Consider the following 27,596-nt stretch of genomic DNA (forward strand, 5'->3'; position numbering starts at 1 on the left):
CTCGAGATAATTCAAACAATTTTTCTACAAAAAGGGGTGGAGAAAGAAGAAAAAAAGTAATGTCTACTGTGCTTCACCATTTAAGCTCCCCCCACCCTTTTAGTTATTTCCTAGTTCAGTTATTGAAACTATTGTACAGAACAGTCCAATGTACAGGTAGTCCTGAAATTACGAATGTAATGGAGCTTGTCCATCTCATTCGTAACCCAAGGATTCATGAAAGTGAATCTCAAACCTTGAACGGATTACTCCCTCCTTTCGCCTACACATTCACTAATCGAATGTGAAGCTCGTTAAATGCACATGAGGTATTTCAGGGTGGGTGATGGCTCATGATGGAACAGGCCACCTGCCTAAGACCACCCAAGGCCTCCCTGACCCACTGAAATACCTCGTGCTCCTTACAATTCCTTTCCCCCAACCTGACGTGCCGGGTCACTTACCTTGTGAAGATCTAACAAGCAGTTTCCTCTCAGCCGCGTGCGCCCCTCTGCAGTTTTGTTCAGCCGCCCCTCAGAAGCTAGTGTTAAGTTGTTGATGGTAGTCTTGGATTGATGATAAAGTGAATTTATGCTTGCAGTCTAAGAAAAAAATAAATTGTAAATGTTCGTTTGATACATTTTTCCACACTGGTAACTTACCTGCTTACCACAATCACTATATACAAATATAGCTTTGTTTTCACTGAACTCCATTTTACATTTATATTATATATTACACTACACTACACTACACACTGTCCAGTAACTGAAGCTGTCGGAGTGGTTTACGTAAGACTCACTAAATGATACAATTGGAATAAAAATATGTACAATACAATCTATTAAAATGAAAACAGCATAAACTAGATGGCAGCAAGGCAATAATTCAGAATCAAAAACAATATAAATTAAAAGCCAATTAAAAAGTTTTGGAAAACTTTTCGTCTGTAATCTACTTTGTAAGTGATTTCATGGTTGTTTCTCTCCTAGGGCAAAGGCAGAGATAGATGTTCTAATCTTACAATTACATTTCCAGTATTTTTTTTTAAACTTTTCATAATACATTTTGTAGTATGGTATAAGTTTCAAATTATTAAACTTGTTGACAGAAAAAAGAGATGAAGTAGTATATTATGATACTTATGAAAGTATGGAAGCCATGCTTGAAAAAGAAGATATGGCAGCATCCATACATTTACAAAGAGAAGAGTTGCAGAAATTACAACAGAAAGTCCGTCAACTAGAAGCAAGGCGTGGTCGCATTTCTGCCAAAAAAGCCTACCTCAAAAATAAAAAGGTAATGTTTTTGTTCATTTTTCCATTTTTCAGCAAACAGATTTTGTAGCAGCAATAATTTAGCAGGGTTAAAATCATGAGATGTTGACTTAAAGACAGACACTTTTATTTATTTGAAGTGCAGCAGCCAATCCTAATGCTAAGGCAGATTGCATTAGGCCATTTCTGTGCCATCTTTAGTCACCTTCAAATAGTTGCTCAGCTGACGTATACCATATATAACCTTGAAAAGCCCTAATGATCAGAATTAAAATGACTTGTTGCTATATATTTTCGTCAGCCAGATATTTAATATTTTCTTAATGCTAATATGCACAAACAATAGTATTACTAGCACACATATCCTCCTTTTGTTTCCTTACTGTAAGTACCATTGTAGGACTGAAGAGTGCAAGTTAGCTCTTAAATTAGTGTTATGTTAGTCAGAGATTAATGATATAGTTCCAGAAAAATAATTAGTTTTGAAATTCCTGAGAAATAATGCATCCAAAATGGGTTTATACAACCAGTTTGGGGCCAAATTAAATTATATGTTATGATTATAATATGGCTCTATATTTTAATTTTGGTTGGATACTAAAGACATTATAAATTTTTCTCAATTGGGTTAAGCATGATTTATCTACTGTTACGTTTATAGAAAAAACAGAAGGAGAGAGAGAGAGATACATGATGCTTGAAAACTACTCAAAAGCCTCAAGTCACACACACACATTTATATATTATGTCAGTAGCAAAAACTTCTTTGTTTTATTTAGTTTGTAATATCCTCATTCTCTTAAATAATGTTTACTCCATAGTGTAAATCCTATGGCGGGTGGGATCCTGCGGCAAACTAGCTGCTATATCCTAGTTTGTAAACTTACTTTGATCAGACTACTCCTCCACTCCCCACTCACCTGTTTCTGTTAATTCTATTGCAAAGAAATCAGTGTATCAACCAAAGTGTTATTCATTGTTTTGCAAGAATGAGAGGTCTTTGAATCCATGGACAATCACAGATTTTCACATAGTATACCTTAACACTGATAGAATATAAATAAATTTTTGGTGGCAGAGCTTCTGCTGTGAATCAGAGTTCCTCTGCTAAAGACAAGATCAATACATAAAGCCATGTTTAAATGGAAAAATATTCTTTCTTTGTAGGAAATCTGCATTGCAAAACATAATGAAAAATTCTCACAGCATTCTCAGAGTGAGGGAGAGTCAGAACATGCTGCAAAATTTGTGAGTTTGGTTTCTGTCAGTATTAAAATTTTACTTTAAATATTTCAGCCTTAATTGTCTTTGCTGATTTAAGATTCTTTTTTTAAAAAAAACTTCATATATTTGTACTTTTGCTACTTCCACAATTGGTATTAATGCAATTGCCAGTGTCCTTTTTACAGAATTTTGCATGCACACACACACATTCTGGCTGGGATGGATGTTATTGTATTGTTTGTACGTTTTGTTACATTAATTTAATAGCTCTACCTTAATTAAATTGGTTTGAATATTAATCCCAAATCTATATATTTCTATTACTAACATCAACTAGTATCTCCATTTATAAATGTTAAGTCATGAAACTACTTTCTATTACTAATAAATGCACTTTGGATTTTGCTTCCTCAGTTGGCCTTGTGTTCATAATATGTTTCAGAAGTTAGATTTGGCTTAGTTAACGTAGGGAATCCTGAAACTGGTCTTTGACATAAGTTGATACATTTTAAAAATAAATTAAAAGCTGCTTAAAGTGAACACAACTAGTTAAACTTTGATAATCTTCAGGTAGGGGTAATACAGTTTTTAATCAGAATAGTGCAGGGAGATTTTTTTCTCCATAGAACCTGGAATGTAAGATCCATGAATCAAGGCAAGCTAGACGTGGTCAAACAAGAGATGACAAGACTGAACATCGACATCTTAGGAATCGGCAAACTAAAATGGACAGGAATGGGTAAATTTAATTCAGATGACCATCAGGTATACTGCTGCGGGCAAGAATCCCTCAGAAGACATGGAGTAGCTTTCATAATCAATAAAAGAGTAAGAAAAGCAATACTGGGATACAATTTCCAAAATGACAGAATGATCTGAGTTCGATATCCATTCAATATCACAGTAATCCAAGTCTATGCCCCAACCACTGGTGCTGAAGAAGATGAAATTGACCAGTTCTATGAAGCCCTACAGCACTCTATAGAATTAACACCAAAAAATGATGTCCTTATCATCATGGGGGATTGGAATGCTAAAGTAGGAAGCCAAAAGATAATCGGAATAACAGGCAGATTTGGCCTTGGAGTACAAAATGAAGCAGGGCACAGGCTGATAGAATTTTGTCAAGAGAATACGATGGTCATAACAAACATTCTTTTCCAACAACCCAAGAGACGACTCTACACATGGACATCACCAGATGGTCAACACAGAAATCAGATTAACTATGTGCTCTGCAGCCAAAGATGGAGAAGCTCTATACAGTCAGTAAAAACAAGAGCAGGAGCTGACTGTGGCTCAGATCATGAGCTTCTCATGATAAAATTTAGGCTTAAATTGAAGAAAGTAAGGAAAAGTACTAGGCCATTCAGGTATGAACTAAATCATATCCCTGATGAATATACAGTAGAGGTGACAAATAGATTTAAGGAATTAGATCTGATAGACAGAGTGCCTGAAGAACTACGGATGGAGGTTCGCAACATTGTACAAGAGGTAGCAACTAAAACCATCCCAAAGAAAAAGAAATGCAAGAAAGCAAAATGGCTGTCTGAGGAATATTTACAAATAGCTGAGAAAGAAGGGAAGCGAAAGGCAAGGGAGAAAGAGAAAGATACCCTCAATTGAATGCAGAATTCTAGAGAATAGCTAGAAGAGATAAGAATACCTTCTTAAATGATCAGTGCAAAGAAATAGAAGAAAACAATAGAATAGGGAAGACCATAGATCTCTTCAAGAAAATTGGAGATATGAAGAGAACATTTCATGCAAAGATGGGCATGATAAAGGACCAAAATGGCAAGGACCTAACAGAGGCAGAAGAGATTAAGAAGAGGTGGCAAAATTATACAGAAGAACTATACAAGAATGAACTTAGCGTCCCTGATAACTACGATGGGGTGGTCATTGACCTCGAGCCAGACATCCTAGAATGTGAAGTCAAATGGGCCTTAGGAAATCTGAGCAATAACAAAGCTAGTGGAGGTGACAATATTCCAGCTGAGCTATTCAAAATTTTAAAAGATGATGCAGTAAAAGTGCTACACTCAATTTGCCAGCGGATTTGGAAAACTCAACAGTAGCCACAGGAGTGGAAAAGGTCAATTTACATTCCAATTCCAAAGAAAGGCAATGCCAAAGAATGTTCAAACTATTGCACCATTGCACTCATTTCACATGCTAGTAAAGTTATGCTTAAAATCCTACAAGCTAGGCTCCAGCAGTATGTGGATCAAGAACTACCAGACGTACAGGCAGGATTTCAAAGAGACAGAGGAACTAGAGAACAAATTGCCAACATATGCTGGATCATGGAGAAAGCTGGGGAGTTCCAGAAAAACATCTACTTCTGCTTCATTGACTATACTAAAGCCTTTGATTGTGTGGATCACAACAAATTGTGGCAAGTTCTTAAAAAGATGGGACTGCAGATCATCTTATTTGTCTCTTGAGAAACCTATATGCGGGTCAAGAAGCAACAGAGAGAACTGGATACGGAATCTCTGATTGGTTCAAAATTGGGAAAGGAGTCAGGCGAGGCTGTATACTGTCACCCTGTCTATTTAACTTATATGCAGAGCACATCATGAGAAAGGCGGGGCTAGATGAATCACAAATTGGAAATAAGATTGCCAGGAGAAATATCAATAACCTCAGATATGCAGATGATATCACTCTAATGGCAGAAAGCGAAGAGGAACTAAAGAGCCTCTTGATGTGGGTGAAGAAAGAGAGTGCAAAAGTTGTCTTGAAACTCAATATTAAGAAAACTAAGATCATGGCATCTGCCCCTCTCAATTCCTGGCAAATAGATGGGGAAGAAATAGAGGTAGTGACAGATTTTATTTTCCTGGGCTCCCAAGATCACCGCAGATGGGGACTGCAGACAAGAAATTAAAAGACGCTTGCTCCTGGGGAGGAAAGCTATGGCAAATCTAGACAGCATACTAAAAAGCAGAGACATCACCCTGCCAACAAAAGTGTGTATAGTCAAGGCTATGGTTTTCCCACTTGCAATGTATGATTATGAAAGTTGGACCATAAGAAAGGCTGAGCACCAAAGAATTGAGGCCTTCGAACTATGGTGCTGGAGAAGACTTCTGCGAATCCCTTGGACTGCAAGGTGATCAAACCGGTCAGTCCTAGAGGAGATCAACCCTGACTGCTCTTTAGAAGGCCAGGTCCTGAAGATGAAACTCAAATACTTTGACCAACTAATGAGAAGAAAGGACTTATTGGAGAAGAACCTAATTCTGGGAAAGATTGAGGGCAAAAGAAGAAAGGGACGACAGAGAATGAGGTGGCTTGATGGAGTCACTGAAGCAGTAGGTGTGAGCTTAAATGGACTCCAGAGGATGGTAGAGGACAAGAAAGCCTGTAGAAACGTTGTCCACAGGGTTGTGATGGGTTGGACACGACTTCGCAACTAACAGCAAGTACAGGGAGAAGCTGAACCTTCCACCAGCTTCTCTGGAAAGTATTTGAGGCCAATTCTATGTCAAAGAAGTGATTAAGGACTATTTTACTGAGAAGAACACAAGAGGAGTTGTCTTAATCATGACTTTAGAAGATAACATCATCACTGCAAAAATTATTAAGGAGCAAAAGAAACCTGGCTGTGTAATTAAGCTATTTGCAAGATTATTTTGGAAATGACCACAGAAGGAAAGAAGTGACTAAGAAATAGCCCAGACAGAACTCAATAGCGTAAAATTCTCTGTTATTGGATTCTAAATAATCTGTAGAGTTTTAGTGCCTTAGGGGTGAAATCTAAAAATTTTCCCTATCAGTTATGTGGGTGTGGCTTAATTGGTGGGTGTGGCTTGGTGGTCAGGTGACCCGGTGCGTATGGCTTGATGGTCAGGTGAAGGGGTGGGCGTGTCCAATAATAATAAATAATAAAAATAATAAACAAAGTACACAAAACAATAAGAGGTACCAAAAACCAACTTTCACACTCTACACACACACAACACAACACAACACAACACAACACAACACAACACAACTGATTCACACACAATGTAAAAGCAGCTGCACTTCACCCCAAATGGCCCTGCAACAAGCAGGAACCTCACAGAGGCACAAAAAGCTCAAAAACCAACTTTCACACTTTTTCCACACCAAATGCCACATACAGCTTTGTGAGATTTTGTGTGTTTGTGTAGTTAGAGTGAAACACTACAGAAACACACCAAATCTCAGAAAGTTGCACAAATACTTTATTATTTTATTTTATTTTATTTTATTTATATTTTTAGATAAAAACAGCTAAATTTAAAACTTCCTTAACTTTAAATTGCTATGTCTAAAAAAAATAATAAAACTCCTTAAAAAAACCCAATTAACTATTTTTTTAAAGCTCAACCCCCCCCCCCCAAAAAACCCCAGTTACTTACCAAATTGAAGGCACAAGGCAGGCAGATTGAGTTGCTCACCGATTGGATTGATTGCAGGAAGGCAGATTGAGTTGCTAGCTGATGCAATTGATTTCAGCAGCCAAAGCAAGGCAGGAAAAGTGAACAAGCCCGAAAGAAGCAGCAAGCTGCCAAGTGGGCAAGTAGGGACCGGGCGATTGGGTGGGCATGGCCAGGGGGCCAAGGATTTTTGCTACCGGTTCTCCGAACTACCCGCCGCCATCGCTACCGGATCACCCGATCCAATCCGAACTGGGAGCATTTGACCCCTGTGCCTAACTATATATTAAGAGACAAGAATGAACAAAAAAAATCCCAGACACTTTAAAGGCTAATCATTTTTTTTAAGAATCCTATTACCTTTTGTGGATCTAGTCCAGTTTATCAGTTTATCAGATAAATGTTCATTTTTAACTTGGTTAAAGATACAACAATATTCTCTGAAGATTTTTTAGTACAAAAGACTAACATGACTACTTTTCTAAAAAAAAATTATCACCATGAGATAGCAGTAACTTATTAATAAAAAATACTGAATTAATGAAAAAGGGCCAGGTTATGTTTAAAAATTTCACTGCACTGAAGAAAGAAAAATAAATATATTTATATATATGGAGAAGAAGTAAACATAGTAGACCACTACATATTTCTTAGCCAACGGATTTCAATGGAAGGTGATACAATAAAGGAAATTGAACGACATGTCAAATGTGGTTGGCAGGCATTCAGCAAGCTAAGCATAATTTTCATGAACAACTTCCCCCTATGCCCAAAGAGAAAAGTTTTCAATCAGTGTGTGATACCTGCTCTAACATATGCTGGTGAAACATGGACCACTAACCACACAATCAGTACAAAAGCTACAAGTGGCACAAGGACCCATGGAAAAATACATGTTTGGCCTTATAAGACAAGATAGAAAGACCAGCACATGGATTAGAGAACAAACGAAAGTAAACGATATCATCAAGAGAGTAAAAGAATTGAAATGGAAATGGGCTGGTCACATAGCAAGAAGAACTGATGACAGGTGGACCAAGGCAGTCATAGAATGGATCCCACTTGATAAAAAGTGTCCAGGAAAGAGACCTAAAACAAGACAAATCGACAACATCAGCAAGTATCACATATACATATATACATGCATACATATACATACATACGTACATGTACATACATATACATATACATACACATCATTGTTTGGCATAAAGAACTATTTATGGTGTCTTCCATATTTGGTTTTTGACATTAAAGTTTAGCAACCTTGGCCATTTCAGAACAGAATAACAGATTTGGAAGGGACCTTGGAGGTGTTCTAGTCCAACTCCTTGCAAAGCAAGAGACCCTAATTGACTGTCCTATCTCTTCTTTAACCCCCCAATGATGGAGCACCTACAGCTTCTGAAGGCAAATTGGGCCACTGGTTAATTGATCTCACTGTCAAGAAATTTCTGTTTTGTTCTAGGTTAGTTTCCATACATTACATCCATTCTTTGTAGCAGCCCCTCAATTATTGGAACACAGCTATCATGTCACTCCTGGTCCTCCTTTTCACTAGACTAGACATATCTAATTTCTGCAACAATTCTTTATATGTTTTAGCCTCCAGCTCTCTATAATCATCTTTGTTGTTCTCTGCACTCTTTCCAGAGCCGCAACATCTTTTTGATATTGTGGTGACCAAAACTGGATGCAATATTCCAAATGTGATCTCATCAAGGCATTATAAAACAGTATTAATACTTCATGTGATCTTGATTCTTTCCCTTATTTAATGTAGCAGAGGATTGCATTGGCTGCAGCACACTGCTGGCTCATATTTAAGACCTTGTCCACTAGGACTCCAAGATCCCTCTTGCAGTTACTGCTGTTGAGCTAAGTTCCATCTATTGTATAGCTGTATATTTGGTTTTTCTTGCCTAAGTATAGAACCTGACTTTTCTCACCACTGAATTTGATTTTATTAGATAGGGCCCAGTGTTTAAGTCTGTCAAAATCCTTCTGGATCTTGAGCCTATCTTCTGGAGTGTTGCCTATTCCTGCCAATTTGATATCATCTGCAAATTTGATGAGTTCCCCTTCTATTCCCTCATCCAAATTATTTGTGAAGATATTGAAGAATACTGCGCCTAAGACAGAACCTTGGAATACCCCACTACTTACTTCCCTCCATGTAGATGTAGTTCCATTAAGGATTACACTATATTGTCCTCTGGAGAAGAAAGTAATAATGTAAGGATATTATTCTTTCCTCCCAAATTTCTGTTCCCCTTATATTTTACCATTTTGTTTTTATCATCAGAAAAGAGAGCGGTTGCAAGATGAGGTAGAAAGAAAAAACTCATGGGTTAGTCAAGAACGACAGAAAACATTGGATAGACTTCGAACATTTAAACAGGTAATTGGAAAAGATTGACTTCACTTGAATTTTCATATAGTAGTTTAAATAATAAATTATTAAAGACATTATTCAATAACAATTTGAGCAGTTATCCCGTGAAGTCTGAATTTGCCAGAACTCCCTATCATCTATACACATGATGTGTGGATCAGTTGTTAAATTATACACCACAGGAAATTAATAAAGAAGATTAGTCTTAAAATCATTTTTATTTCAACTTTCAGCTAGAAAGAATAATTACACTTGAATCTTCTATAATGGATTTTTCAATTTAGTTAAGTATATTATATAACCTTTCAGATGCTGTTGTCATCTATAAATGACTGAAAATTTTGTTTAAAAAGAAAAAAACTGATTTTTAAAAAATGAATTTTAAAATAGGAAGATTTAAAGCTTGGTTTCACATATTTGTTATCTTTTTTATCTTCTATGTGATTATTTTTGATACGGTTCTTGCTGACTGCTGGGGTTACCAGTAATCAGTTTACTGTATATCACTAAGGTTGTTGAAAAAATATGGAGGAATTAAAATGTTCTTCATATAATGCAATTTACATCAATTGTGCAGAAATAGAAAATTTATCTTGAATGAATTTTCATCTTCAGATGAAAATAAATTATTGTCACCGCATTCTAAACTTTCTACATTCCACCTCTATTGAAAATGTGATTTCAATATTGTTTTTCTGCTTTCCTATTTCATTTTATTTTAAAGTTTCTGGCACTGAAATATGAAATATGTAAATGACTCCTTACTGTAACTTTTTAAAAATGAAGTTTGCATACTGGGCTACAGAAGTGTAAAATTCTACAATTTAAATTCTTTTTCTTTCTTTCTTCCTTTCTCCCTTTCTAAGCGCTATCCTGGGCAGGTAATTCTTAAATCAACTAGACTTCGGCTGACTCATGCAAGAAGAAAAAGTACAGCCACTTCAACATCTTGTCTAGATCATTCCCCATCTTCACCAGTAACTACACAGACAGATAATATGGAGCAAGAAAAAGTAATCCAGCCTTTCCAAAAACAGGAGTCTACAAGTTTAGGACAATTTGAAGATATTTTTCTATCTCCTAGTAGTGTTATGTCTGAATTTTCTCAAACTGATTCTCTTCCAGCTCTCATTAGTACTGAATTTCATTCCAATACAATCAGTGAGGCACCATTTCCTCCTCCTCTACCACCGCCACCACCACCACCTCTGCCCACCAAGGAAGAATCTACTCAGTGTTCTGAAAAAAGCACTAGTCCTGTTAAACAGAGCAATGCAGAGAAGCCAGCTCCGTTGCTCACTATTGCACCATCGGCTCATTTTTTTGATAGCAGTGAATTAGTCAGTGCCAAGAAAAAATTGAAGAAAACTGGTGATATAGAGGGATTGCAAAGAAGAAGAGGTAATTTGTGATTTATTTTGAATGAAGTTATGTAAAAAGTAAAACCAGTGTGTGTTTGCAATTGCTTGGCTAATAATCAAAAATAATAGCCAGGTTTCAAATCATTAGCTTGTCACACTAAAAAAAACTTTGAGATTGTATACCATGAACAATATCTGTCTAGGCCCATATGTTTGAAACAAAGGATCTTTCAAAAGCATTTGTAATATAACTTGAATTTTTATGGGAGGGTGGGGGAAGATCAATAATCATTTCTTAATTGATTGGGAATGCTGGATTGCTACCATGTGAATCTTTTTAATAACAACATGATTCCAACTGTATTACAGTAGTATTGTTTCCATCAATCATTCAACAACATCAGGTTTATATCCATTTATTATTTAAATATATCTCCATTGTTGTCTCCCTCTCAGAGACAAGTTAACGAAGGATACTTCTTTCAGGATTTAAAAATAATGCAACCTCAAAAAGTAGACATATACTGTATTCAAGAAGTGATTAGTAGAGGTTTATAATTTTAAAAAATACCTTCCCTGCCCTCTATAATCTAAACAATTTCCTTTGTTTTATTTATAATAAGAAACAATTAACAAAAATATGCATCCAAAGAAGAGATAAGCAAATTTTGTTTAAGATCTTTTTTTTTTCTTTCAATGAAGGCAAAGTTATTGCTTGCTGGAAACTATTTAATGTGCCATAAATAGGATTATTTATCCCATTTAAGTAGGTCATTTAGGTGATCTGGGATATTGTCAACCCCTTAATTTAAACAGATTTTCCTAGGACCGTGTCGTAGCTATTGTGCAAACAAGAAGATATGTGGCTTCTTTAAGAAAATCCAAAAAATACAGCAAGCGCACTCATGTTAGATTTGAAGCACCTTTCTCATTTTGGATCTGAATACTGCACACTTTTATCAAGCACCTTTCTCACTTTGGATCTGAATACTGCATACAAGATAAAATTAGAACTTGTAGTATGTAAATTTATATTTAGTAAATCTTACTATTTTCTATAGTGAGTTCACCAATGGATGAGGTTTTGGCTTCCCTGAAACGTGGCAGCTTCCACCTGAGGAAGGTTGAACAGAGAAATCTACCCCCATTTCCTGATGAAGATGACAGCAATAACATCCTGGCACAGATCAGAAAAGGCGTGAAACTGAAGAAGGTTCAAAAGGACATAATGAGAGAATCATTCACAATTTTACCTGATGATGATCCTTTAACTCGCAGCATCCATGAAGCACTACGACGGATTAAGGAGGCATCACCAGAGTCTGAAGATGAGGAAGAGACTCTACCATGCACAGACTGGGAAAATTAAGGGTAATTTTACCATAAGTATATAGTATCCTCTTAAATGATGCAGCCTTTACAGGAACTATTGTCAGTTTTCTTCCATAGGAGAGAAAATATTAGAGTGCCTTAAGACCAACAGACAATGTAAACATTTTCTTGTTTACATTTTCTTGTTTTTTATTTTCTTAAGATATTAGATTAAAATGCTCTTATAACTAATAATACAATTGCCACAAGCTATTAATTTTTCAAATTAAAGCAACAAATTTACCAAAGAGAAAGCCACAAAACTGGCACACGCATATATAAAAGGTTTTTAGGGCCTTTTAAAGGCTAACAGGATGTAGGCCATTCTAATCTCCAAAGAGAGGATGTTCCATAGAGCAGAAGCCACTGTGGAAAAAGTTATCTTTGGTCCCTTCCAGCCAATGCTTCTTTGCCACCTGACACATTACCTAGTTGGGTGATAAAACATCTGCAAGCAAATAAAAAGCATCAAGTTTCCATAATTCAACTCTGAGCTACATATATTATCTTCTACCGGTATTAGAATTTATAAACATACTCGCTGTATACCTGTGCTCCGCTATGAAACTATGTGATTGATAACTACTATGGGCTTGATAAATTGAAACAGCTTGAAAATTAATGAGTACTTACAATCTGCCTCTCCTCTCACCTTCTCTCCCTCAGCCTTGTGCCACAGAAGCCTATCCTATCCCCTTCTCACTGAGCCTTGCCCCACAGAAACATCTTCTATCCTATCCCCTTCTCTCACTCAGGCTTGCCCCACAGAACCCTATCCTATCCCCTGCTTGCTGCTGTGAAAGTAAAACTGAAACTGAAACTCCTTTTCTCTGCTTGTGTTTTGCATTTGTAACAGATTTCTTTTCAGGTGGAGATGGGGAGTAGAATTATTTCAGGTGGAGATGGGGAGTAGAATTATTAGCATCAGGCGTGTTAATAATAATATATGAAATACTAATGCTCTGATGGTCATTTCAAAAAAAATCCTTTCTTAGTGAGCACCTAGAAGCCAAGAGGAACATACATGGCAAATTTCAAGTTTGTAGGCTTTACGGTTCTGGAGATTTTGTTATGATGTGCGAGTGGTATTTCACTTTTACATATATAGATTAAACATAAGAGGAAAGCCATGTAGCCTATGCCAGCCAAAAAAGTTTGGTGATGAATTTTCAGATGTACAAATTTTATTAAAGGCATACATTTTTCTGAGTTACAATATAGCTTTATCAGATTCATGTAGTAGAAAGTTCAGTCACACTGAAATAAGGCATTAAGTCTTAATCTGATTTCTGGATTATAAACTGAATAGAAACATTTGCTGTGTTAGTTTTACATTCAACTTGCTGTCATGGCTGTTATCAATTTGACAAAGATGTCCTTATCAAATTAATAAATGAATTGGCATGCTAGTAGTTAATTACTGGTAAATTTAATAAAATGAAGGCCATGTCTGAGGTCTTTAAAATATGTTTTTCAGTTAAGAGAGCTTTCATTTAATAATATAGCCTAGTAAAAATACAAGTACTGTATTTTTTCAGTATAAAATTTACTGCAGAATCATTTATAAATTAAATGAACAGTTTATAGATGCAAGTGTTGGTCTCATCCATAGCTCTATCTGCAGTAGTTAAGCATATTAAGTGGCTCTGTATCTGGACCAGAAATGCTAATGATGCTGGATTCCAATAGATAGCAACTCAAGGATATTTTCCCCAGTTCTGATACATCAAACTCATTTAACTAGAGATTCCACAAATTTAACCTGAAGATTTTGACATGCAGAGCAGATATATTGCTGTTCAGTTGTGGCTTCTTCCTGTGCCTCCTATGCCTATCTACTGTCTCTGTATCTCTCTCTCTATATATATATATGTCTCTCCACCCTCCCTCCCCCTCCCCTCTCTCTGTGTCTCTATGTGTCTCTCTCTCCCTCTTTCTCTCCCCCTCTCTCTGTGGTCTCTGTCTCTCTCCCTCTTTATCTCCCCATTTCCCCTTCTCTGTATATCTGTGTGTGTCTGTCTGTCTGTCTCTCTCCCCCTCCCTCTCTACTTCCCCCTCTCTACCTCTCTCTCTGTATCTCTCTCTCTCTGTGTCGCTGTCTCTCTCCCTCTTTATCTCCCCCATCTCCGTATCTCTCTGTGTCTTCTATGTCTCTCTCTCTCTCTGTGTGTCTGTATCTCTCTGTCTGTCTCTGTATCTCTGTGTGTGTGTCTTTCTCTCTCCCTCTCTCTGTGTGTGTGTGTGTGTGTGTCTGTATCTCCCTCTCTCTTGTGTCTCTCTGTCTCTGTCTTTATATCTCTTCTCTCTCTCTCTTGGAAAGCCAAGGCTGGGCCAACCCGACGAGCTCTCCTTGGGGCTCTTCGCTACTCCTTTTCTTTCTTCTTGGTAACTTTTCGGAAATCCAGGCTGGCTAAGGAATGAGTGCGAGCCATGGCGGAGGCTTCCCCAAAGACGATCCTCCTCCTTCCCCTCCTTCTCTTGCGACCCCCTGGCCGGCTGTGGCAGGGCCGGAAGGACACACTCAAGTGAGGAGTGGGGAGACCCTCAAGTGAACACCCAGGCTTGGCCAAAGCACAGCAAAGGCACACGGGGCAGGTGGATTGACTGGCTGACGGGCAAACGTCTTTGGCGAGGGTGTTCTGGCTTTCTCCGAGTCTGACCCCCGGGGTGGGCATGTGAGGTTTGGCGGGGCCAGCCCCCTTTTCCCACTGCCCTGAGCTTCTTTAGTCCTCCAGTGGAGCGGTGCTGCCGGAGACTTTGATTGAAAAGCATCATCCAAGCAGTTTAAAGCCGCAGCTGGGTGCTGCGGGCCCATCCCCCTTTCTGTTGTTTCCTCCTCCCAGATCCCATTCCCACCCCACCAGCCCTCGTGTTAGCAAGGCTGAGGTCGGTCACAGCCGGGTCAGGCCAATGTCTCGGGGCAGAGAGCTGCTTGCATGTCTCCTCAAGTGACTGAGGCACACCCAGCACCAATAAGGGCTGGAAGAAGTGCCAGCAAGAGGTAAGGCACCGGAGAATCAGCCCCGGCTGCTTCTCCATCCTCCACTGTGACGCTTACCTTCTCAGGCCAGGTGAGGAGTTACTGGGAGGGGAGGGTGAAGGGCGGGGCCAGCCAGTAGTGGGATTATCCGACAGGGAGCCACAGCAGAGGGACAAAAGAACCGCATGTGGCTCCAGAGCCGCGGGTTGCTGACACCCGGTGTAGGTCATTAAGCGGACAATAGGATGCTTCAGTGATTGAGGAGGTCCTTGGAGGTCTATCCCTGTCTTAGGCCTACCATCCCGAGGCCTCTCCACCTTCTAAGACACCTTGTGCTCCACTTCCCAACCCTTAGGATTGGGAAGACCTTTTCCTCACACACCAAATGCCTACAGGCCTTAGGCCCAATTCTCACCTCACCAGCCCCCACACTTTCCTCCTCATTTACCTTCTGAAGATCTGGGCCTCAAGATGGAGAAGAGAGCTGCATGACTGCCTTCTGGAAGTGGCCATCATTTTCATCACACAATTCCTTGTGGGTGCAGCTGCCATGTAGGTCAAGGACAGACTGCTCCATTTTGCTGTCTTAACTCACTATACACAGAGCAGACTGCATTGTAGCAAAATGGAGTGGTTTGTTCCTGGGCTGTGTGTGGCAGCCTCATGGAAGTGACTGACATTTTGGTGCACCCACAAGGAATTGCAAGTGCACTGAAAATTCCACTGTTTCCAGAAGGCAAGCCACATGGCACAGGGATATGTATTGGATGATGGGCATGTAGCGAGTAGGTCCAAGGCCTGCAGTGTCCTGGCAGGATGGGATGGGGATGGGAGAGAGCTGTGGTTGGTCATAAGGGTGAATGACTACAGCAGCAGTAACTTCGAAATGGGGTCATAAGTAGCTTTGGGGGAGTCTGTCACAACTTCAAATGGCTGTTAGGTGATCAGTCATACCTCAAGGACTATCTGTCTTTTAAACTCTCAAATTGATTGAAAGCTCTCTAAGCTGTCTAATTTTTTTCTCAGTAGAATGGTATGTAATTATATTTCCAGAGTCTTATTTTAATCGTTAAACAAATTTATACAAATACCAATCTAACCAATGGAACTTTGGCTGGCAAACAGAGATAAAACACTTGTACACAATTAAAATTAATTTAAAAAACCAAATTGAGGCCCAAATTGTGCTACTTTCATAGCAAACACATATCCTGGGCTACTCTAGCATCCTATCCCCAGGAGAAAACTGAGGTCTTCATCTTTTTCCAGAAAGCCAGCAAAGTCAGGGTAATCCAAATTTCCAAGAGGGGGAAGTTTCATAAGGGAAGCACAATGACAGAGAAGACATGCTTCCAATGTCTTATGAGGTGACACTGCTTCAGCTGAAAGCTCCATATTCATCCATAGTAGTTTCCTAAAGAGACTGTGTTTTGCTCATTAGAATGGTTTGCAAATTGTCTTTTCGGTATCTTATTATTCAGAGGTTCTCAATCATCCTGCATTTCTTTGTCATGAAGATAACCATCCATGGGCCCTATTTACTGTTTCTTAAGGAATGAGACTGAAGTACAATTTGGATTTTATTTGAAATTGGCAGTCCTGAAATCTTATATGCTATGTATACGGTTTCCCTGAAAATAGGACCCAACTGGAAAATAAATCCTAGCATGATTTTTCAGGATGCTCTATCAGGATGATTATCAGGATGCTAATTTAAGTCCTACCCCCAAAATAAGCCCCAGTTAAGCTTGTCAGCCAGATGGATGCATTTAGTACCGTATTTCCCCAAAAATAAGACCTAACCAGAAAATAAGCCCTAATGTATCTTTTGGAGCAAAATTTAATATAAGACCAGGGCTTATTTTTGGGAAACACAGTATTTTGCTCCCATTTCTTTCTCTCTATAAAACATTTTAACTATATTTTTCATTAGAAGCCAACATCCAATCAGTTGGGAATATTGTTCAGTTGTGTGTCTTTAATTCTATGACACAAGTCTTTTTCATTGGCACATTTTTTTAAAAAAATGGCGATAAGATATCCCAAAAAATAAAGCTGATTAATTAAAATGGGAAGAAAGGATAAATGCTTTCAATGGTAGCCAATTTTAATGTAGCTCAAAGACTAGTTTTCAAGCAGTTTTTCAAATTTCTGTGTTTTTATTTTAACAGGTCTGAAGATTCCAATGAATAAGATATTTCCTTCACTTCTGAACATTCATAATCAACTGTTTGGTCACCACTTTAGGAGAATTTTACTCTGAGAAAATATTTGATATGTGCATGAATACATTTTTTAAATTCATAGTAGAAGATTTCAGTTGGACCAAAAGCTGCGTTATTTAAGTGCACATTTTGCATAATTCTGAGGAGAAAGAACCTTTCAAAATATTTTCTGATTCTTCACTTACTTTTTACATACAGTATGTGTGAAACATGTCAGCAGCTTTTGCAGCCAAGCTTCTTCCCAGCATAATTTACTAGAGCAAGTATGAAGACATCAGTGTTGAAGAAAAAGTACTGCTACATTGACATTGATTACTTGTTACACCAACGGGAATTCATTTCACATAGGAGGTAGATTTGAAAGGAAAATGCATTTTAACTACTAATAATTCAAACTACAAATTAGTTTGAAAGTGAGAAATGATTACATGTTTAATGGAAAATGCTCTAAGAATGAAATTCATGTATTTAAAAATTTGTTTACAATCTACTGCATTATAAAATGATATATAGCAAAACTCTTAGAAGGTCATGGATACTGTAATACACCTTATATTTTTAAATTAGTGTTTGTTTGTTCTCTTATGGTAACATTTTAATTGCAGGGCTGAGTTATAATAAAGTTATACGTTTTATTTATAGAAGCAATATTTTATAATAAGAACACTTAAAATTATTTTTATCTATTTGTTTGACTGTTCTTTGATTACTCTATAAGGAACTTTTATTTAAGGAGAATGCAAGATTGAAATGAGATTTTACTTCTAAGTTGTAAAATTATAATCATTTTCATCCCCCTTCTATTTTCATTATTCCCATTCATTGTCATAAATATATTTGAATTATGTAATACCCTAGTTTATTGTAAATGATTTCTTTTTAACCCCAGGATAATTGTCTAAAGGAGACCAAGCCTCCAATACAATGAATACTTAAAGAAATGTATTCCTAAACAGCATGACTAATAGCTGCAGGCAGCTCATTTTGTACTGTCAGAATACTAAACAGTATTCCTGCATCAAGGCTAGTCTTGTCCTGTTAAAACTGATCAAAACTCAATTCTGGAGAATTTTGAGTTTGGCCAGCTCCTTCTGTTAAAGTGTACTAATATGCTTGGAAAAGGATAAGATCCCTTTATCTTAGGAAAAACTACGTTAAAATTATTTACTATATTAATTTGTTGCCCTGTTCCAAGGATATTTTATAAGGTTGCATATTGGTAGGAATGCGTATAGTAACTTTACTTACTTTATGGAACAAGAGGTGGCCCTTTTTTCTTTTAACAAATATTTGGAAAAAACATAAAACGTTTAAATATGTTATGAATCTTAGCCCAATACAACTGGTTCTTACAATTCCCTTGTCTATTAATGACAATATTGGCTATTTTAAAGTGATGCCTGCTATTCTATACTTGGTAGGTGTATTTCTTCAGATGCTTATTGCCTTATATAATCTAAAATATTGACTTCTGAAGGAAAGCTTAAAATAGTATGAGTTCAGTTAACATAGGAACACTAAACAGTTTGACAGAAAAATAATATTGGTTATATTAGCATCAGATATTTGTTTCATTGAAAAATTACATACTGTAATATGTTATTCATAGTTGTAATCCCAGATAATACAGGGTTATGTGGCAATAATTCATAATTGCAAAATGTAACTGTTTAAAGTTTAGAAAACCCCATAATATCCATACTGCGCTGATGGTTAGTTGTGTCCACAATAAATATACTGCATTTGAATATTTTCCCACGGCACAAAACATGAACTTTTACAGTGAAGGTGATATGTGGATATCATGCTAAACTTTTTGTAATCATTTGCAGCCGAAGTTTCAAGTGTCACTGGGCCTTTACTAATCTATTACCAAACATTACCAGACATTCTGTGCAAAGATACAGAATTCTTTGCATTATTTTGCATCCACAGATTTTGAATTTATGGGAGAAGTATATGAAGCTCTCAGGCTTTTATAGTTAAGAGTTTTGCCTTGAAAAATGCATGAGTGTTTTTAATAATAGTTTAATTATTGCAAGAATATGAAAATGGCGTGAGTCTATAAAATGGCTTGTTTGTAGGAACATATACACTGGCTGCTGTACAATAGTTGATCTCATTTCTAGAGTTTTCCCTTTAGAGTACAAATGTTCATAATCTGTTAGGATGAGAAGACTGGTTCAGTTGTCAGTTAAGAGTACAGTAGCAGTAGTTTATTGATCAACACCATGTGCTGTTATCATAGTCAAGTTTTCTGACTAGAAGTAATTCTTAAGTTTGTTGCTTAAAGCCCATTGTATATAAAAGTTGTGGCAGGCTAAGAAGTCATAGTGCTCAGGTCTACACATTTCTCAAAATAAACCTATAAAGTATGTAGAAAAGCATTTAAGAAAAGAGCTTAGTAAATATTGTTTGAATAATGAATTCCAGTATTTTATTGTTGCATGCTGCCATGCAACTCTATTTCTACTGCTAATGAATGACAAATTTCAGTTAGTTTTTTTAATCCATAACTCATATATCAGTAAATTATCTGCATATGTACAAATAAAGCTGACATTCATAAGGGATGGTAAATGCCAAGTAAAGAGTAATATGATTTGGAAAATATATGATATTTATATCATAAGGCCCAAGTCATTTAAATATTTCCATTTGAAAATTTATTTAAGATGAAGGGGAACAGTACTACTCACAAAATTGCTTTATCTTCTATACAATGGTTAAAAGAGTTATGTTCTTATTAATTGCTTGGGGTTTTATGATTATTTACATATTCTGTAATTTAGTACATTTACCTTTGTTTCTAATTTCAATCTTTTCCTTACAGAACTCTTCAAAACTCTGCAACTTATATCTTAAAAATTGTAATCATAGAAACAAGTTTAATGGCACTAACTTGCATCTTGCAGGGATATAGGAAGAATATGTATTTCACCCTAAGAAGTCTTTGCTCTTGAGCTTCATTTTAGGCAGTTATTGCTTTTCATAGTATTGGTTCATTTTTGTAATGATGCCCTGTAGGAAACTTTCATAAGTGTCAATATTTTATTTTATTTTATATACACTGCCTTTAAAGAGTGAATTGTAACTTAAAGCATATGGATTTGTGAGCATGATTTATTTTAATTATTATGCTTTATAATCCTGGTACTGAAGGTAGTCATAATGATCTCAAAAGTTGAAGCAGAATGTGTAACATTCCAAAGCCATACTAGAGAAACTTCTTGCAGCAGTTAAAAGCACCTTATTTTTACCGGTAATAATACCAATCAATCAACAGCAGTTTTCATAGAAACACATGGGAAGAAATACTTGGATTGAATGTAGGCTTCTTGTCCATCTAATGATAATTGACGCAAACTAACCCTTTGATATAGTCCTGGGCAGTCAGATTTTCATGTATTTAGAAGTCAAAACTATTCTTTGATTGGCCAAGCTTCAGCAGAAAAATACGCATTTTTTCAGTTATTACATTAATAGCTGGAAAAAAAAAAAGCACTAGTTTTTATCCTATAAATGTAGCTAATGTTTTGAATGAAACAAACATGTCAGTTGCTGAAGAAAATCTTACATAATTCATGGATTGGAGCTATATAGACATTCCGCATGTAAGTTTTGTATAATTATTTCCTAATATTTTGCACAACCCTATGTGTTGTTTAAGACAATTATGTGGGACTCCTAAATAGCGCTTCAAAAATAGAAGCAAATAAAAGCCCATTTTTATTGGGCCCTTAAAAATCTAGAATGGCTTATAAATGCCTTGTACCAGAAATTTATTTTTCAATTTTCACACTCTGATTACAAGAAAAAAGCCAAAGGCCTATTTCAGGAAATTCTTTACCATGGTCTTGTATCTAAAGTGAGAAAACAATGCACTTTCCAACATTTAAGTGTAAAGGAAATAGACTTGGTGGCAAACTGGTTCTACCTTCTTGAATCAAAGAGAGGAAATAAAATTGAGTTTGGCCTGTTTACTTCATACTGAGACTCAACAAGGGCAGTCATCGTTGGGCAACTATGTGGTTGTAACTGGCAGTAACGAATCTCCAATACTTCACCATATTTTTTTTGAAGAAGTAATGTGCCAAGGTGTAGTTTGATCATAGTGCACTACCTTACAATTTAGTATATAATTTGCTATATTAAGTTAGTATGATGTGTCTACAAGGATATTTCTTATTAGGTATAATTCATTTATAGTCTATTGGACAGTTTATTTGACCTAGACCAATTTCAGGATCTTGGCCACAATTGCTGAAAGTTTGTATCATAATATCCTCCTATTTTGACAGGATAAACACTAAAACTAGAAGCACTAAAACTAGACTTGAGTTTTTTATAAGGAAAAACATCAGAAAACCCTATTTCTTGTGCTGTCAACTTAGGCCATCATCTTCCAATAAAGAACACCCAAAGCCATCAAATTTACTTTAGACGTGTATTTTATTTAAATAAATAACATTAAATTGTAATTTGTGAATTTAGCAGTCTCTAATAAGCCATTTTGTCACTGCCCCAAACATCCATTTCTATACCTTCTTTCATTTCTTGGGTCAGTATGCTAACTGATAGAAACAGTGATTGGATACTAAATTCATTTAAAATATCCCAGTATAATCTCTCTTCAAGAGGAAGCCTGATCTTGTCTTGAATACAGTATATATGAACTAGAGCATTGTAATTGAATGAACAGGCTCTTTGAGCAATTTAGTAGTTTCAAAAAATATATGCTACTCTCATCTCTTTTGAGAGAATATTCACTTCCTAAATTTGGAATTTTCTTCTGTCTCCTTTATTGTAGCCCTTTTATATCCCTGCTGTCATTTGGGGACTGTATAACCCAAAGGGGAGCAGGATAATGAAAGCTAGTACTTAATTGTGCTATATTGATGCAAACTTTCATGTGAGTTCCGAATCATGAAGGCAATCCCTTTTATGAATGTGTTCTTATACTGTTTATTTTCCACTGTAAAACTATGGTAGTGAGACAAGCAGTTTTGTGTTGATTGGCTATTGCTCATTTATACATTTATTTGTCATATCAACTGCAAATTTTAATACGTATGATTTTATTCTGTAAAATTTATACATTGCCTCTCATATCACTTTAGAAGCAGAAGATTATTTCCCCATTCTAATTTGTCTCTTATTTCCTTCCTTTATTGGTAAAGATATCTTATATAGAAGTTATCATTTTCCACGCTGAGTCAAGCATGCACAAATATTTTCCCCAACATCAGTCCTTGTTTGTCTATTTTAGGTTACATGTGTGAGTGCCATGCTTTCAATATAGGTAAAATGATAATAAAATAGAGAGGCAGCTAAGGTGTTCCTGAGGTGCTAGTTTGGCTGTGGGTTTTTCCCCCCAAACTCTAGAATTTTGCTAAAACTTTGCAGAAAGAATAATAAAATCTTGTTTGCCTATAATCATGCTTTACGAATTACCATTATACATCATAGATGAAAATTCTCAGACATCCAGGTAAAGTTGTATGCAGTCATGGGAATTGGACTTTTTTTTTTTGTTTGAAACGTTTTGCTGCTTATCCAAGTAGTTTCTTCAGTCTCACCATGTTTTTAGGTGAACCTCATATGTCCTTCAGTGTGGTTTCATTTCTGAATAGGCTGATTAGGTGAGTAGGCAGAGAATTGTTAAGAGACCTTACTCTTAAATTTTTCTCTTAAGTGTGTCCCAACTTGCTCAGTTTGAAGAGACTTCTTCAATAAGCAGGGAAATTTTTCAAACAAAAAAATGAAAAGTCCACTTGCCATGAGACAACTTCCAGATATCATGCATCGTGTGTTCTTGAAAGTAAACCTAAAGAGGGCATTTTGAGAAAAAGGATTCGGTCATTCCAGTTTTTTTTAAAGGGTAAAAATAGCCACAAGGATCTCCAGATAAAATTGTCTCATACATTTCTCCCTATCCTATCATTCTATTTTCCTGATTTAAATTTTCCTCCTGCTATACTTTCCTCCAGGAAAAATAGTACAGATTTCTGAATGCTTTTTTCTCTTTCTAGTCAAACAACAGATGGGTGAATGATTGTTAAATTGAGTATGTGGAATTTATTCCTTATCTAATATCATATATAGCCTTTGCTTATCCCTAATTAAAAGTACCAGTGATGTCAGAATGGGTTTCCCAATAACACATTTTACTTCTTATATTTGTGTTTTTCTATTTAATTATCAATTGTTTTGAGTTGCCAATGTCACAGCTGTGTTAATATTTTACTGAAATGCAAAAGGCTGCCAACAAAATTGCATAGGTAAGTACAAGAAAATATTCATAGTACATTTTCATTTTTAAGCTAAAATAAAAATTACTATTCATTGATTTAGTCAAAGTAAAATTTAAATCACATTGCTGCAGTACTTAACACAGCTGTATTTAATGGATACTATTAATGAACATTTCTAAAAAAAGCATACTCCCGCACACCTTTGCAATACCTTTATAATGCTCAGTGTTCTAAAGTATTAAACAAGATACATAAACTAATTGAGCATTCTTAGCAATATTTTGAAATTTTAAAGTTTAATTCTTTTTGCTTATTTTTCTTTAGTGTAGTCTTTCAGTAATTTTGTTGTATTGCTTTGTACTTCATGTTTTCTACTATCATGGCTTCAAAATTCAAACTTGTACCGAAAGTCCTGAATGACTGTCTCTTAACATGCAATGTAACAACATACTTCAAGTTTTGGTGCTTAAAAGTTGCTCCTTCATTTCCTTAAATAAAATATATTTATTTGAATACAATTTCTGTCATGGGTAGGTGTTATCACATTGCTGGGGGTGGGGGGGAATAATTTGCAATAGCACTTAGACTTATATAATGCTCCATCATGCTTTACAGTACTCTCTGAGCAGTTTACAGTGTCAGTATATTGCCCCCAATAATCTGGGTCCTCATTTTACTGACTTCAGAAGGATGGAAGGCTGAATCAACCTTGAGCCGATCTGGATTGAATTCCTGTCTGTGAGCAGAGTTTGCTTGCAATTCTGCATTCTAACCACTAACTATGCCATCACAGTTCTTCATATATTCCAATACCCCTTTGCAGTTCCAAATCTGTTGACAGTTCATGTAATGTTAACTGAAATCTATCAAATTAGGTAACAACTAGGGACTTTTCCCACACTTCAGCCTTAAAATTCTTGGCTTCTGTACAGAGGAAATGAAATCAGCTTAAGAAATACCTTTCTAGATTCAACTCTTCCAGTTTGGTCCCAGTGACAGCCTGTTCTTTGGATTTTGTTTACATTTACAGTAGATCTTGACTAATAAATTCCATTTCTTTATCCCTCCCGACCCCATGAAAACCACGAACACCACACTTCTACCCTTTTTCCTGTGTCTATAGCCAATAAAAGGAAGTGGCAGAATTCATTTCAATTTCATCTGCTAAGAAATAGAAGAGAGGGCCCATCATTTCACTGTTCTACTGTTCCATCAACTAAGTTGTAAAATCATAGGAACTGATTCACTTTCATTATTTCACCAGTGGAAAAAAATGGCTGGGAAGGCCAGTGACTGGACAATTCCTGTCATAGCACCCAGTAACCAGTTGGTATGGAGTGATTTGCCTACAATGGAATTAAGTACAGTAGGTGAACTGGGCAGCATCACTTAGGTGGTCTATTCAGAAAAAAACTTCTAATATAACAGATAAAGATGGGTGGAAGTTGTCTTTTGGTGGGTTGGTGGCAGGTAAGAGGACACAATGGTATGTTCTTGGCCTTGCAAAATGGTCAGTGATCTATAATCCTACTAGGTCTAGCTGATTATGCAAACAGCTCTTCATGTAATATGTGCAACTAGCCATTGTCTAATTTAAATGTTTGCTTTGTGTAGTAGTTTTAAAAACAATTTTACAAGTGGAAGCAGTTTTTTTAGGGGGAGAATCTCCATTTGTTGTGGAAAAAGCAGCTTTTTGTTGTACCTTTCTTTCCTAAAAAAATTGCTCCAGTACAGATGTTGGGTGGGATCTCCTGGATTGTAGTTTCTTTTGTAAGTGAAATGAGGTCTTCTGTTCATGCAATTGGCACTGACTTCCCAAAGGTACCATCATATTATTGATCAATATTATCTATAGTTTACATCTGAATGTCTTTCAAACAGGACCAATCAAACAGATGCTTTATTTGTCTAGCTTCCAACTTGCTTATATTAAAATGGTCATTAGACAACAAAAGCCACTTGATTCTGAATAAGCCCACATTGTTCAATCATGAAACTGGTGCCTATTAGTTGCATTTGATGAATTTTGTGGCCTGGGATCAAGAAATTCTATATGGAAGAATGAAATTATTGGAAAATTCTGGAGTAGAGTTATGAGAAAGAGGCCCCAATAACCAACTTCTAGACAGGGATATACTTATAAAACCTTTTTATGTCAAAGTCATAATTTCACAACATGACACTCTAATTCAAAATCCAGTAGCACCTGAAGAATTAAGGTAAATGCTGCCATCCAATGAACAGTTTATAATTCTTAAAAAGAGTTCAAGAAAGAAAAAATAATAAAGTACATTCTCCAGAACAGCAATTGTATTTCAAAATAAAAACTGTATTTTGTTGGGTTTTAAAAGAATTTTTAACAAGACTCCATAATTGTCATATAACAAGTTACACACAATGTGATTGTTCTTCGATGTAAATTCTTGTTTGCTTTTCTTAGTCTATGACAATCAAAAGTATTTTCTGGCATATATGCTAGTGCAGAAGAGCCATTTCGTTAAGAACAACTGAGTGTAATTGTTAACATATAATTTCTAACACCCATCTAATGTAAATGAACATTAAAATATTTTTAATATAATTAATTTATATGTGCACTTACATTTACCTTATCCCATATACATGTTAGATGACTTTTGGGAATTCAGTAGTACAGCCCTCTTGGATTTTATTTTACAAACAAAAGAACCCAAAGTCAAGCATCTAAATATACATGAGAAAAGAAATTCCCAAATATTGATTTCTGATTACTAATTTTAATTTCAATAGGAAAATATTCTAAATGTGCACGTTTAATTTTTTTATATACTGTATATACATATGTGTGTGTACATATACAAATAGGTTTTCTTGTACAACACATATACACAGCATTGAAGTGGAAATAACTTTGTAAACTTTTTTCCCACATGTAAATGTCCTTGTATTAAAAATTTTGATCTTATTAAAAACAATATTACATTTTTTGCCATCAAATTTCTGCTCTAACTTGCTATAATTAAGAATACAGAGCAAGAACTTACTTCATTCGTCCCAGAATTACACCAATTTTATACTTTGCTGAAGATGTTTCTGAGTGACACTCATCTAGCAAGAGAATGAGGCACAAACTTCTTCAGGTAAATTAAAATCAGGTAATCACTACTGTCCTGACCAACAAGGTTACACATCATCAACACTTAGCTATTAAGTTTTAAAAAATCACCATAGAAAGCTTTTATCTATGAATGCAATGAACAAATATTTCCCAATAATAAATAAAATAAATGATAAAATACTCTAAAACATGGACAAAACAAATGATGTGTACAGTACGTATAGTATAATACATCATAATTTAGTGTTTAACAGTAATCCTGATCTTTCAGGAGACACTTGTTAAATTACAGATAAAGAAAATGTCATTTTATAAATTAAGCCAAATATTTATCTCATTTTAAATACAAATTAGAGTGCCTGTATTATACAGTATATACATACAGTACACACATAAAAAACCCGATTTATATTATCTAGTTTTGAATAGCAGTCCTTAAATGGAAAAGAAAATACAGAGTTTATATTTAAGCTGTATTTTATATTTAACATCCAAATTAATTTGGTGTAAATAAAAAGGTCAGTGCATTGTTGTCTGATTTTTTGTTGTTAAATTTTTAAAAATCTTTTGCAATATTAGACAATCTACAGCAAGGCTAACTCATTCCCATTCATGAAACATAGACTGATCCTCAGTTGCATTTCTTTTTTCCTTTAAAATAATATATATATTATTTATATAATATAAAGAAATACATATTTGGCAAAAATCTTTGTAAATTACGTCAATACAACTTAAAAAGAGGTTCACTGAGGAAAACTGAATTCAGGTCTTGTTTTGAAATTCAGAACATAGCCTGGCACATTTTTCTAATAAAGGTGTTTCATGAACATACAGCAGAAAAAAAATCTATGCTAATACAATGCTTTCCCACCCCCACCCCCCTTTAATTGCCTGAGCAAGGTCAATGCCCCAGCAATAACTATATTTCCAGTTTCAGAATGCTTGTTAAATAAATTACTAAAACATATTTTGATAAGAAAAGTTAAGTCCATGTGATATTCAATAAGCATAG

At 35.9% G+C, this 27,596-nt stretch overlaps 1 protein-coding gene across 1 annotated transcript in view; it reads left to right on the forward strand.

Annotated features, from left to right (window-relative positions):
• JMY (junction mediating and regulatory protein, p53 cofactor) overlaps positions 1-17,323 on the forward strand; it is a 49,342-nt gene extending 32,019 nt beyond the window's left edge. The window contains exons 6-11 of the mRNA XM_070935841.1: positions 1,091-1,278; positions 2,424-2,504; positions 9,204-9,299; positions 10,160-10,694; positions 11,716-12,025; positions 17,177-17,323. Of these exons, the coding sequence (XP_070791942.1) occupies positions 1,091-1,278; positions 2,424-2,504; positions 9,204-9,299; positions 10,160-10,694; positions 11,716-12,023 (1,208 nt within the window). The 3' untranslated portion in view covers positions 12,024-12,025; positions 17,177-17,323. The remainder of the gene's footprint in view (positions 1-1,090; positions 1,279-2,423; positions 2,505-9,203; positions 9,300-10,159; positions 10,695-11,715; positions 12,026-17,176) is intronic.
• The last annotated feature ends 10,273 nt before the right edge of the window (positions 17,324-27,596 follow it).

Source organism: Pituophis catenifer, unplaced genomic scaffold (genome assembly GCF_029215685.1).
Source record: "Pituophis catenifer annectens isolate HBS135680 unplaced genomic scaffold, rPitCat1.0.hap2 SCAF_2, whole genome shotgun sequence".
Taxonomy (NCBI): domain Eukaryota; kingdom Metazoa; phylum Chordata; class Lepidosauria; order Squamata; family Colubridae; genus Pituophis; species Pituophis catenifer.